General features: G+C 39.3%; 1 protein-coding gene across 1 annotated transcript in view; it reads left to right on the plus strand.

Moving 5' to 3' along the window:
- The window catches only part of LOC126190753 (cytochrome c oxidase assembly protein COX18, mitochondrial), a 73259-nt gene that overhangs the window by 23276 nt on the left and 35023 nt on the right, over positions 1–14960 (plus strand). Inside the window, exons 3-4 of the mRNA XM_049931266.1 lie at positions 3603–3750; positions 12277–12401. Of these exons, the coding sequence (XP_049787223.1) occupies positions 3603–3750; positions 12277–12401 (273 nt within the window). The remainder of the gene's footprint in view (positions 1–3602; positions 3751–12276; positions 12402–14960) is intronic.

The raw sequence follows: 14960 nt of genomic DNA on the forward strand, positions 1-14960 counted from the left end.
ATATTGATACTGCCTCCAATCTAGGTGTTCATTTTTCCCTTTCATGTACTACAATGCCAGTATGTTTGTATTACTGTTTGTAATGGATGTCTAGATTCCATGTTGAACATGTGGAGAGAGTTGCATACTACCTGGGTCAACACAGCCCTTCCAGTAGCCAGAAAGGTGGCACACAGTTCTGCATTCTCCTGTGGGTACAGTAATGTTCTACTTCATTGGACGTTTGTTATCCCATGGAGACTCTTTATTACCTCTTTGTATTTTTTGACAGTGCCCTCTCAAAAGGCTACGATAGACCACTAAGTTGACTGCCCCATAATTGCTATTTGGAAAAACTCAACACTACATTTCTAATTACTGTTGACTAATATACTGATTCATTTTACATTAGTAAAATGTAAGCCTCTTCAAAGTAGGTTGTAGTAAGACATGCCATGAAAAATGAAGTAATAGGTGCATGCTGTCTCTCTCTCTCTCTCTCTCTCTCTCTCTCTCTCTCTCTCACACACACACACACACTCAAACACACACACACACACACACACTATATCTGTGCCCTCCCGAATACAATTTGTGTGTGTGTGTGTGTGTGTGTGTGTGTGTGTGTGTGTGTGTGTGTTAGTACATTGCTATTATGGCTCATTAATCCCTTTCCCTTTGCAAGAAATACAGATAAGGCTAAAAAATTTCTGACTGTTTCACCCAACTGCGCCCACTTAATTTGTGATTAAATTATATCATTTTGAACTACCTTGCAATTACAATGTCAGTGAACAAAATAAACTTTCATATGTTGTAAAAGAAAGATGAAAAGAACAAAATACCGTATCCCGTATTTTTATCTTATCCAGACAATGTAATGATTTAAACTATATTGCTTCTGAATAAAAATCTGGTGCTGTAACCATTGTTCCCCTAAGTTTTCTGAGAACTTCTATGTGATTTCCTCAGTGGTTGGAGTGAACTACTGTTTTATGACCTGAAGATGGCTGTTGTCAGGCAAAAACAGTAATTTCATATTGCTGTTATTATGGTAGTGCCAAGAAATAAATTATTTTCAAAACAAGGATTTCAACAATCATGGGTGTCTCCTGTCAGACTGAAATGACATCATTTCCAAGGCCTATTCTTATCAGAACAAAATCTCTACAGAGACAGTGAGAAAGTGACAGTGGGAGGTTTTATTCAAAAAATATAATGCATCACATAAAAATTCTAGACCTTTCTTTGCAAATGACGTTACTTCCCTCACCATATGTTTTGTGAATAGACCACATTGAGACTAATCCAAAGGCAGACAGTTTATTTGTTTTTAACTGTGCGCTACTCACTTTGTTGATTTGTTGTACAGTCTATTGCTCAGATTAAAGAGGATTTTCTACTAGTGTAGTGAGCCAAGTATATCTTAAAGTGTCTTTCTGAATACATCTACATCGATACTCAGCAAACCACCATCAGCTGCATGGCAGAGGGTACGTCCCATTGTAGCAGTTGCTAGGGTTTCTTCCCGCTCCAGTCACACATGGAGTGCAGGAAGAATAATTGTTTGAATGCCTCTGTGCGTGCAGTATTTATTCTAATCTTATCCTCATTATCCCTATGTTGGCAATAGTGGAGGGGTTGTAGTATAGTCCTAGAGTCATCATTTAGAGCCGTTTCTTGAAACTTTGTTAATAGACTTTCTCAGGATAGTTTACACCTATCTTCAAGAGTTTTGGAGTTCAGTTCCTTCAGTATCTCTGTGAACTCTCCCATGGGTTAAACAAACTTGTGACCATTCAGAATGTCATTCTCTGTATACATTCAATATCCCTTGTTAGTCCTATTTGGTATGGATCTCACACACTTGAGCAATATTCTAGAACTGGTCACACAAGTGATTTATAAGCAATCCCTTTAGTAGACTGATTGCACTTTTCCGGCATTCTACCAATAAACTGAAGTCTGCCACTTGCTTTACCCACAACTGAACCAATGTGATCATTCTATTTCATATCCCTACAAAGTGTTGCACCCAGGTATTTGTGAGAGTTGTTCAATTCCAGCAGTGACTCATTGATATTATAGTCATAGAACACTATTATTTTTATTATTATTTTGTGAAGTGCACAATTTTACATCTCTGAACATTAAAAAGAAGCTACTAATTTTTGCACCCCTTTGAAACCTTGTCAAGATCTAATTGAATATTTATGTAGCTTCTTTCAGATAGTACCTAATTACAGGTAACAGCATCATCTGTGAAAGGCCTGATGTTACTCTTAATATTGTCTGTCTGTGAGGTCATTAATACACAACATAAACAGCAAGGATCCCAACAAAGTTCCCTGGGGGACACCCAAAGTTACTTCTACATCTGATGATGACTGTCCATCTGAGATAACATGCTGCATCCTCCCTACCAAAAGTCTTCAATCCAGTCACAAATTTCACTGGATACCCTATGTGTTCGTACTTTGGACTGTAAGTGTAGGTGTAATGCTGAGTCAAATACTTTTCGGAAATCAAGAAATACTGCATCTACCTGGCTGCACTGATCCAAAGCTTTCAACATGCCATGTGAGATAAGTATGTGTTGGGTTTCACTTGATTGAAATTTTCGGAATCCATGCTGGTTGGCATTGAGGGGGTCATTCTGTTCAAATCACCTCCTTATGCTTGAGCTCAGAATATGTTCTAAGATTCTACAACAAATTGATATCAAGGATATGGGATGGTATTTTTGTGGATTACTTCTACTGCCATTCTTGTAGACAAGTGTGAACCGTGCTGTTTTCAAAGAACTGGGCAAAGTTTTTTGTTCAAAGGATATATGCCAGATTACAGTTAGAAGAGGGACTAATTCAGTCACCTATTCTGTATAGCATCTGACAGGGGTTTCATTGGGCCCTAGAGCTTTGTTCAGTTGTAATGATTTCACGTGTTTCTCAACACCACTGGCACTAATACTTACTTCAGTCATCTTTTCAGTGGTATGAAGATAAAATTGGCACAATTCTCCTTCATTTTCCTTTATAAAGAAACATTCAAAAATGGATTTCCTGGGTTTATACTATTTGTAAATGTTGGTGCTGGTAGATTTTCATTATACATTTATTTTACAACTTTACATTAAGTAGAAGACATGATTGCCATTTAAAAAGGAGGTATTGAGTTCTGGATGTGATTAAATTACTTGCTTGTACCTAATTTGTGAATTTTTTCCCCTTTCAACCTCACAAATAAGGTATAAGTTTCCTACTATTAACATGAGTAGTGACGGACTGAGATCAGCATCAAAAGCTTGTTTCCATTTCATTTACTGATGTTTATCTGTCAGCCTATACAAACACTTATATGGAGAAATGGTTCAGTAGAATACTTTTGATTATGAGATTTTATCATGAAATAAAATATATCATCAAACAAAATTTAATTTAATTTAAACTCTTTACTCATATTATATGGGTAAATATTCTAAAGTTTACCTTTATTTAACTTTTTAATGATTTAGTTTGACAGTGTATAGCCGTATAGCACTACAATAAGCTTATAATTATGTGGCCACTAAATGTATGTTTTCCACAAAGAATTATGTTCATAGTATTATCTTTTTTTTACAGTTGCGGAAGCAGTTAAAAAAGTTAATTATAAGGGATAACTGTCATCCAGCCAAAGCATCATTACTAGTGTGGGTTCAGATTCCAATGTGGATTTGTTTGTCGGCATCTCTGAGGAATTTGGTGTACATGTTACCACAGCATTCAGTAGGTACTTCTCAAAAATTTATAAAAGTATTTATAATTTTGAATAACTCTAAACAGTACATTGGAAATGGAAATTAGAGACAGGATCATCATGTTGTAATGTATGTGGGGATGATCTTCCTCGTCAGTAATGTCATAGGAGTCAGTAAACTGCAATGACATGAGTTCTCATTGCTACTGTTGTACTTAGACAGGAAGCATCACAAAGGAATTACTGTGCTGTCCATCCCGCTGTCCCACCCATCTTTGTCTCCCACCTCTTCCTCTCTCCTACCCCTTCAGCAACCACCATTAGGTATGATGGGAGGACATTGTGTGTCTTGGATAGTGACGATAGATCACAAGAATGCTACAAATTTCTTTATATTAAAGTAATGAAAAATTATCAGTTTGTATGGATGTTAATTTTTTCATTTATTCATAGTAATTGAATGGAGTCTCCAATTTTACATTCAAACGCCCCCAGCAGCTCAGGTGATTTGTTAGAGAATCTTCACAGTGGCCAAATAAAAGGAGTTGTATGGCTAGTCCATTAGAGGAGACAGTTGGACCCAAAATAAATAATTAAACAGGTCATGTCTGTGCTGAAAATTGTATTATTATTAAACAAGATTCTGGAGCTGCTGGAAAATTTTCATCATTTTATATGCATAAATCATTAGAGAGACCAACAAGTTCTGTCACATCAATCAGTACTGTAACATGACACTTCTAGTAGAATCAGTAAAAACTGTCCAAGTAAACAAGATCTTAAATCCAAAGGAGCAGGGGGCCGTATGCTCTTACCAGTGAACTATGCATGGTATTGATTTATTGAAGAAGCTTTGTCACCTGCAAGGGGTCATACGCTTTCACACAAAAGATCTACTGTGGGAAAAGTAAGATGATTTAACTGAAGTAAGAAGTATTACGAAAATAGTGAAAAGAGAATGTGAAGTGAATGCTGTTTTTGTGCTAACTTTTCATAGACTGAAATTTACAGAGTTCGTTGCAGCTGATTTTATATGACAAAGTTATCACTTGTGTATCCAATGCCTCGCTAGATTGCAAGTATCCTTAATTTGGGCATACGATAATGATCTGGTGCAACTGTGATTTATCACCTCAGGAATCAGGTACTCAGTGTACCCCTTTGCTTGATTGTATCAGTTGCTCTGCCGGGGAATGGAAAAGTCAGGACCTACACTCCTGGAAATGGAAAAAAGAACACATTGACACCGGTGTGTCAGACCCACCATACTTGCTCCGGACACTGCGAGAGGGCTGTACAAGCAATGATCACACGCACGGCACAGCGGACACACCAGGAACCGCGGTGTTGGCCGTCGAATGGCGCTAGCTGCGCAGCATTTGTGCACCGCCGCCGTCAGTGTCAGCCAGTTTGCCGTGGCATACGGAGCTCCATCGCAGTCTTTAACACTGGTAGCATGCCGCGACAGCGTGGACGTGAACCGTATGTGCAGTTGACGGACTTTGAGCGAGGGCGTATAGTGCACGCCAAGACCGTAGGATCCTACGCAGTGCCGTAGGGGAACGCACCGCTACTTCCCAGCAAATTAGGGACATTGTTGCTCCTGGGGTATCGGCGAGGACCATTCGCAACCGTCTCCATGAAGCTGGGCTATGGTCCCGCACACCGTTAGGCCGTCTTCCGCTCACACCCCAACATCGTGCAGCCCGCCTCCAGTGGTGTCGCGACAGGCGTGAATGGAGGGACGAATGGAGACGTGTCGTCTTCAGCGATGAGAGTCGCTTCTGCCTTGGTGCCAATGATGGTCGTATGCGTGTTTGGCGCCGTGCAGGTGAGCGCCACAATCAGGACTGCATACGACCGAGGCACACAGGGCCAACACCCGGCATCATGGTGTGGGGAGCGATCTCCTACACTGGCCGTACACCACTGGTGATCGTCGAGGGGACACTGAATAGTGCACGGTACATCCAAACCGTCATCGAACCCATCGTTCTACCATTCCTAGACCTGCAAGGGAACTTGCTGTTCCAACAGGACAATGCACGTCCGCATGTATCCCGTGCCACCCAACGTGCTCTAGAAGGTGTAAGTCAATTACCCTGGCCAGCAAGATCTCCGGATCTGTCCCCCATTGAGCATGTTTGGGACTGGATGAAGCGTCGTCTCACGCGGTCTGCACGTCCAGCACGAACGCTGGTCCAACTGAGGCGCCAGGTGGAAATGGCATGGCAAGCCGTTCCACAGGACTACATCCAGCATCTCTACGATCGTCTCCATGGGAGAATAGCAGCCTGCATTGCTGCGAAAGGTGGATATACACTGTACTAGTGCCGACATTGTGCATGCTCTGTTGCCTGTGTCTATGTGCCTGTTGTTCTGTCAGTGTGATCATGTGATGTATCTGACCCCAGGAATGTGTCAATAAAGTTTCCCCTTCCTGGGACAATGAATTCACGGTGTTCTTATTTCAATTTCCAGGAGTGTAGAATGTAATAAAACACTTCATGTACTCTGAAGCAAAGAAGGAATTTAAGGTCAACCTTTCCCCACTTTCTGAAAGTTGTCTGCCTCAGCAGTTAAGCAGCCCATTCTGAAGAACAGTATTGGTACACAATGGTGACAGGCATTATTGACACTAGCACCTGAAATGGCAAACATAATTCCAGTACCTGGAAAAAATGTACACCATCGTGCAATGCTGAGTGACAATCAACATTGAAATGAACATCATCAGAATTGTTACTCTAATTCAGCAGCCTTACAAACAAAAGAGAAGTAGTAGATCACAAAACAAGAGTAATCTCCATCTCCTTGACCAATATCAAGCCTAAAACAATAGCACTAGAGCCATCAGGTGATGTTTCACTGGTTATATTTGATGAATAACAAGCAGAATAATCATACAGATTTTGAAATCTGTCTCTAAGTTGAACGGAGTTGTTTCTCTGACCAACTGTGAGGAAAGTACCTTGAAGCACATGGTCAATCAGTGCCTTGTCTGAATCTTAGAATCAAGAAAGCTCCTTAGTCACTTCAGTGATTATCCAAGGAAATCATTCTTTGACTGGTAAACTGGTCCTGATGGAGGTGGTTATCCATTTGGCTTTCCTATGTGAGCAATATCTCTCAAATGTTAACACAGTGAAAGACACAGCAATCCATTGTTTAATCCTTGTGGAGTTGAAAACAATCTTTGACTGCAGAAATTTTTCTTTTATGCTGACACCAAACCTATGCTACTGGTCATTTGTGTTTATTTATAACATAGTTTTATTATGTTCTAAAACTTTTGGTGGTGCCTATCTTGGCTGCAAGTATTTCTTTTATATATTTATTTTTAAAAATCTTTGGAACGAAGTTTTAGGAAATGTCAGCAGCTATGAAATACTGTTAAAAATTAATAAAAACAGTCAAGATTGCAAAAAAATATTTTATTTCTTCAAACCATTACATACTCTGTAAATGGAGTAACATGAAAGTTATTAGAAGACATATGAAGATAAACACAATAGCAAAAAGCTATATAACTGTAACTTCTGTGAAGATAACCACAACAGTTAAAAGCTGTTAAAAAAAAAGAAGAAGAAGAAAAAGAAAGAAAAATACCCTTCCCAACAGCTGGAGCTGCTGCATGACATGCAGTTGCTGTTGCGTAAATAGTGTGTTATGTCAGTGATGGCAAATGGCCATCAAATACAAATAAAATCAATAAAAATACAATTGTAGTATGAAATATTTGGGCCACGACAAGAGTCATGTAAATATAAAAAACAGGGTTGCATAAAATATAATGAAAGAACATGTAAAAGAAGCATAATAAGGAAATAAATGATCAACATTTGAGCTAGACCCAAAGTGCCCTCTATGGGGATTTGTGTATGACATCTGTTGTGCAACAATTTCTTACAGGGACGCAACCAGTAACCATAGTAACAGTATGAAGATCAGTATGTTCTGGTTTGGAGTTAAAGATACAGAAGTGTGGCTTGCAATTTTTTACTTTGAACTGTTTCCATAGTTTTTAATACACCTATTACCTCTTTTGTATATAATGATGATTACTTTCCAGAATTGACGGTGATGATCATGTGTGTGTTAGGTGTTCTTGCTTGTGTCAGTGTGTGCTCAGTCCCACTCCTGTGGAGAAGGCTTTAGCCAAGATATTACATGTAACAGATTTTTTATCAGGCCTATCTGCAATTCAGTGTGTCATCTTTACAGTAAACAGCAATATATCCCTTTCATAATATTGTTGATATTCAAAACTGGACTTTCCATTGTTTGAGAAATAAATCTGTAGACATTAAGAATAAATATGTGGAATGCTAAAAATGTTTGTTTTGTTTAAAAAGCTTTAAGAGTTTCCACACAAAAAATTTGGAGACATTACTTCTCAGCATGCCCAAGTACATGTGTGAGAAGGAGAATTGCAATCAAAAGTACATCAAAAAGTATTGACAGATTCAGACGGACAGTCTTCACTGTTTTTGGTATGACTTTTGAGTTTGGTTTTTCTGGATTCTATAGTATAATGTTTAAGATGCCACTCAACAGTTAACTTCATTCTTAATTATTAGCAAAGTGTCACTGATATTCCAAAACTATTGGTTTATTTAGATGTAATGTTTTATCTCCACCAGCTTTATTCACATGATTTTAATTCAAGTTTAACCCTTTGTTACACAAATGTTTGCTTAATTCCTGTTTAACCCTTCATTACACAAGTTTTGGTTAATGTCTCACATTCTTCTCACTAATTTGCAATACTTAGCAAATGTCATGGGATAGGTACCTGATATCAAGTGAGGCCTTCTCTGGCTGTGCAGACTGCAGTGAGATACTATGGGAGTGAATCTACAAGTCCCTGGTACTACTTCTGTTGATAATTTTAAAAATATTGAGAATCCGATATATTTATATCTAAAAAAAATATTATTATCGGCTTGCAATGCATCGGAAAAAAAAATTAAATGATATATTGAAGGAAAAAATATCAACTTATTGGCCTATAAAAATATTGGCTTCACAGTTTTAGAGTTGTATATTTAAGTACTGATTTATTATTGATATCCTGTACATAATCATGTTAGCAGCCTGCCTATCCCCCTTAGAGCAAGAACTGAAAGAAAAACACTTAATTCGAAAATTTGTAAGTTAATAATGGGACTTTGTGCACATAAAAAACTTTATTACGATACTTTTTTGCTCGACTTGTGTTGTTAATTAACAACTGTGCCCATGGTGCACTGTCATGCAGTATTTCATTCCAGTTTATGTCTCATGCCTTATGTTCTTCATTTGTGTTGGCTATGTGTTGAAATAAACTTGCTTCAGGCTGATGTAGGAAAATTGTGTGGTGAAGCTAAACATTGCAGTTTCTGTTGGTAGCACCGATTATGTCAGTATTTCCCCTCACATGTCTCCACCTGCTGCAAAGAACAACCCAGTCATTTAGATTTTTGTTCATAATTTTCAGCAACTGTTTTTGAAGTATGCCGATATGAAGAAATAGCACAGTAGTTACACCAAAAATTGTTTTTTAATGCAGTTCATGTGCTGTTTCTTCACCTTGGAAATCTTGACACCACCACTCCCCAGTGCAATCGAATTTCTTCTTTTCTGCCACCTATACTTGCTTCACACAGTGAAAGTAAAATTATGTTCTACTACAATTTCAAAAGAACAATTTCAAACATTTACCGAAAATTCTATAAAAATTCTAATAAAATCATATAAAAACTATAAAATAAAAATATCGCCACTCGATATTACCATTTTGATATTGACATACTGATATATTAGGGAAGAAAATATTGCTGATTTATATATGGATATTTCCTGGGTAAATATCAATATTTTATCAACAGCCCTACTGGCACTCCTCTGGAAGCAGCTGACCAAATTGTTTGCAGATTGGCAGCCAATTCTGCTCTGTACATGGGTGCAGGACCCCTGATACAGAGCCTGTGTTCCTTGACATTCCAGATATGCTCGATAGATTTCAAATCTGGGTTCTGTGGTGGCCATCTCAGTCTTTGCACTTCCTCTACATGTTCCTGGAAGCATTCGTGAGTGACATGGGAGGGATTTGGTGCCATGTTATCATCTTGAAGCACTGCAGAACCTTGAGGGTGTTGGGAGGCCAAAAATGGGTGGAGACAGTCCCTGAGTAGCTCAATGTTCTGGGGACCATTAAAAGTCCTTTCCAATACAGCTAGGTGGCCAATTCTACAGCAGGAAAATGCACCCCAGACCATAACAGAGACACCACTGCCTTGGACCACATCTTCTTTTCAAATGGAATCCATCAGTTCATGTAGTCTGTGCCACACACGGTGCCTCCTATCAGCATGGTGCAGTTGAAATCATGATTCGTCTGACCATATCATGCTATGCCATTGTTTCAGTGTCCATCTGTGGTGATTGGTGACAGATGCAAGCTGTCGTGTTAACAGTGACACCTGTTTGTGGTGTCAGCTCTCATACCCCATGGAACCCTTGTTCCTACAGATTGTCCACTGGGAAATGTGTGTAGCATCTCCTGTGTTAAATTGAGCCTTGATTTGCTGCACTGCCACTATTGATGATCAGTCTCAGATGTTACCAGTCACGGTCATCGGGGGTGGCTGGACGGTTGGTAGTTTGTCTGTTGTGGTGGCCGGACAGCAGTAGTTTGTCTGATTTGGACTGTCTACCGTTCACAGTACACCTTGGACACAGCTGAATGTGTGAACCTGAATACCAGCACCACTGCTGAAATAGAATTTCCCATCTCTCAGGCACCAACCACTGTACACTGTTCGAACGGCGTCAGCTTGTGATGTTACATATTACACAGATCACTTGCACAACCACTTATCAGGTGTCCTACACAACTGCAGCTGGCACAGTGGGTGTGTGGCGCATATACAGCGTACCTGAGCTCTCTGTGGTCCACTATCATATGAAATTTGCTAAATCAGTGTAGATGTCTGTTCACTATTACTTGTTTCTTTATGATACAACTTGAATTAAATGACACTGTGATAACAGGGTGAATTTACAGTTCCATGCTGAGGACATGGCTTCATCCTGTTGGCAGAAGATAAGAGCATTCAGGATAGGGAACCTCACATACCTGTTGTTAATTCTTAAATTTCTTTTTGACAGTCGGCTTTCGTACCCCACTGTGCTTATGCCTTGTGTGGCCGTGTGTTGAATTTTCGTCTGACATTCCCTGCGCCAACTTCTTGGCTCTGCACAAGTGTCTCACCTCCAACTGCAGTATTCAACCACTGTGTTCCATTCTTTAAGATGCTGCATGCTACAGTGTGTTTCTACTAATGAATATAACATCTGAATAAATAATTATTTTTCCTTCATAAAAAATGTTAAAATTTAATTTTTTTTTTAAATGGAAGTATAAAGTTGGCCAAAGTGACTGTTCCTTTTATGCATGTGTAAATGTATGAGTAGACAGAGAAAGGCTGAACTCTTGAGTATAAAGGCTGCTGTCTATACTTGTGCTGACAAAACAATGGAAACCTAATGTTACCATTTGCCGGACATGGAATTAGGTGCAATGACAAATGACTGATCAAAACCAGTAACTGATTTTGAAATGTACTTGTGGTTGTTGTCACAAGGAAATAAAAGAAGATAATTAGTGAGTCACCCAATCTCCATTGACATTATTTCATTTTTTTCCATAATGAAGTTGTGTTCTTGTTCGGTATATTTGTAAAAGTTGTCAGAACCCCCAAAAATTCGTGTGGGCCATCTATTTCCTGTGCACTGTGCCTGTCACTACCAGTTCTTTGCATTCCTTCTTAGAAAATGAAATTTTAGATCCTGTTGGACATTTGTTGCCCATTGGTATTTCCCAGGATTACATTAGGTTATGCAAAGCACTTTGTATCTTTCACAGTAACGTACCTCTGTTGTTAAAGAGAATTCTCATAAGATGTACCTTTTCTATTCTGTTCACTCTTAATTTCACCATTTTACTCATTTATTAACATCATTGTAATATAACACTACATAAAAATTGTTTGCAGTCACATTATTAGTAAACCCATGTCACTGCCAGTGTTTTTCAGCTTAAGTATTCTCACCATTACGTCCTGTTCCTTTTCAGTGACTAAGTGTGTACAAAAGACCTTTTGAAGAGATGAGCACAGAATTCAGTTGTGCCTCTTGTTAAGGATGTTGGCTGTCGTATTGTGTATTTATATGATTGATGATACACTAGTACAGTCAACGAGCTGAGTGAATTAGAAACTGTACTTAGTTTTGTTTGGATATGTATATTCTCTATTATATTTCATGGAGGAATTACTCTTATATCAATACTATGACAAAGTCAATAGGAAGGTGGAGGTGTTAACTGAAATAATGGGACATCATATGATAGTGAAAGGTACAGCTGGGAAGTATACTATAATCCAGAGAAGTTCCATTGGGATTATATACACATATTGCTCAACATATTTCAGTGATTATTTACTTATTGTCTAGGTGCATACTATCAACAGACCAACAAAAAAAATCTAATAATGTGCTGCTTCGCATTTTCAGATGCCGAGATAAATTTTGTTCAACTTACTAAGGAGGGATTGCTCTGGTTCTCAGATCTTACTTTGCCTGATTCAACTTTCATATTGCCATTAATTTTTGGCATGACAAATCTTGCCATTATTGAGGTAAGTTATTAAAATTATAATTTTTCATTGGACTCTCAGCTTTTTTTCTGTACAGTTATAATCAGATGGCATGCTGACCTGGCATTGTTCAAATCTTGAGACATTAATTTTGACCAGATTGTGGTTCTCACACCTTTAATAAGGTAGTCATCTATGATGACTGAGGAGTTCACTTTATTTGATGATGTCAAGAAATCCTAGACCAAATGGCAGTGGACTGCTATGCAGCAGGATGGGTGAGGGAAATGGTGAGTGAGATACAGATTCATGATGGAGTGTGCAGTTAAACAGTGGTTATACAGACGTGTTTTTTCAAGCAGCCTTATTCAGTATTCCAGGCTGCCTCAGGGTTGCACTGTGTGCGTGCAGACACAGCTGATTGCAGAATGTGCTGATGGCCTGTTGTCCTGGATCATGGGTGGCAGCTCCTGTAGTGCTGTGCTTGTTGCCAGCAGGTGAAGACAAGAAGTGCTGCTCCCCTCCCCCCCCCCCCCCTCCCCCTCCCAAGCCCTCTGAATTTGTGTTGGCTAGGAACCCCTGCATGAATTTTGTTGTCCCCACGTCGAGTGCTAGGGTGTGATAGCTGACACTAGATGCCCTGATGCTGATTAGAAGTGACCTCAGGGGTAAACCAGGATAGTGGCCGATGACATGGGTGACTAGGAGGCTGCGAGGGCATGCCTGCTCCAGACAGATCATAAACAGCTTGTGGTCCATCAGCCTGAGGTTCTCGGAAGGTGACGGCTGGCCGGATACCAGCTCCCTGCTTTGCTGAAACTACCTTAAGTCCCATAGGCATCATGCCACTACTATGGCTCGCCTTCTGCTGGAACTCAATGAGGTAGTCAGTGGACAGGTAGACAGCCGATCTTCATCAACCAGTGGTAGCTGTGGTTTCTGTGAAACTCAAAAGTCTGTCATTCTCTCTAGTTCAAGATTCAGACAAAATTGGAGCATGACTCAGTGCCTTGAACCCTTAAGCTCAATTGTTTATGCCCTAGTAGCTATGCTTCTGATGTAGTCCTACAGTGGGTTTGTCATATTACTTGGTCCACCAGCTTCTCCTAGCTCATTCTACGCCAAGCTTGGGTTGCTACAACCCAAGGTATATAGAAAAAGCGGGTAGACCATTCTGGCCCCAAGTGAGTAAAAAACTCCCAGATGCCCGTGTGCGCCTTGACGTCACGGAGAGGACACTGCAGTGCTGTGCATTCAGTGGAACACGGAAGTGGTAGTGTACATCCAATAAAAGTGATTTGTTTTGAGACAGTCATGAGCAAGGGTCACTGTAACTGTGCCGTGGCACATTGCATTAATACTGCTCTAACAATGACGGACGTTATTTATCACGTTTTTCCCAAGATTGAGCACTTACAACGTGAATGGATAGTTCGATGCCAACGCAAGGACAAAGTGAATGTGAAAACTGCACGTGTGTAATCAGCTCATTTTCGACCTGAAGACTATGAACGGGATCTGAGAAATGAGCTTCTAGGGTTACCTTCAAGAAAGAAGTTATTACCAACAGCAATCCCCTGCATAAACGTTCCGAACTGGCATAGAGAAGAAATTGTGGAAAGTGGTGATGCAAACGAAAGGGTAAGATGTCTGCACGTACATAACACTTTAAATAACTGAAACTGAAAAATAACCGTAATACAAACGAATTCACATAAACGCAACACTTTTTGACGCATTACTATCTTGCTTTACGAGAGTGGATGACTCGCTATATTGTACAGGCGATAAATAATGTTTCTCAGGTGTATTTGCTTTTCCTCCTGGATATAATGACTTCATTTGTCGTAGAAATAGCTGTTATTTTTACGTATTCTTGATATGTTAACTATTTTAATGCTAGTATATAGTTCAAATGACAAAATCAGCATACAGAGGGGTCCAAAAAAATGTATCCACTGTTTAAAAGTTCATAACTTGCAAGGTAATTGACAGAGTTGTCTCATTTTTTGGTGAAAGTGTAGCTTAAAGTCCAACTTAAAGATATCACTGTACGTGTTCGAAATGGTCACCATTAACATCCACACACAAATGATGCTGCCGAACTGTAGCATGAACTACTGACTGCAACGTGTTCTGTTGGATATTTGAACATTAAGGTACAAAGGATTCTCGAAGTTCATCCAATGTGTGTGGCTTTTGTCAATAAACAACGTCCTTTAGTGTTCCCCACAGGTAAAAGTCCAGAGGAGTTAGGTCTGGGGAACGTGGTGGATGTTGCCTTTCCAAAAAGGTTTCATAACTTCAATAAAATGGTCTTTTTGGAAGTCTGAAAAATATGAAAGTTAGCTATATATTAACTTGTAGACTGAATCAAGATTGCCTGGAAAACTTTTTTTCTAGGGTATGAGGATTAGGTATATTTTATAACAATCCTACACCTTTTGAAGTAAGGAACAGGATATGTCTCCTTATACTGACGGGTAATGAAAGTGATATTTCTTTCTCTGGGATCATGCCAGTTACTAAAGAATTAAACTGAGAGTCCTTCCAGTGTGACGTCAACCCGGATTCTGCATCTCTAAGTTTCATTACCAGTGA

Source organism: Schistocerca cancellata, chromosome 1, assembly GCF_023864275.1.
Source record: "Schistocerca cancellata isolate TAMUIC-IGC-003103 chromosome 1, iqSchCanc2.1, whole genome shotgun sequence".
NCBI classification, from domain to species: Eukaryota; Metazoa; Arthropoda; class Insecta; order Orthoptera; family Acrididae; genus Schistocerca; species Schistocerca cancellata.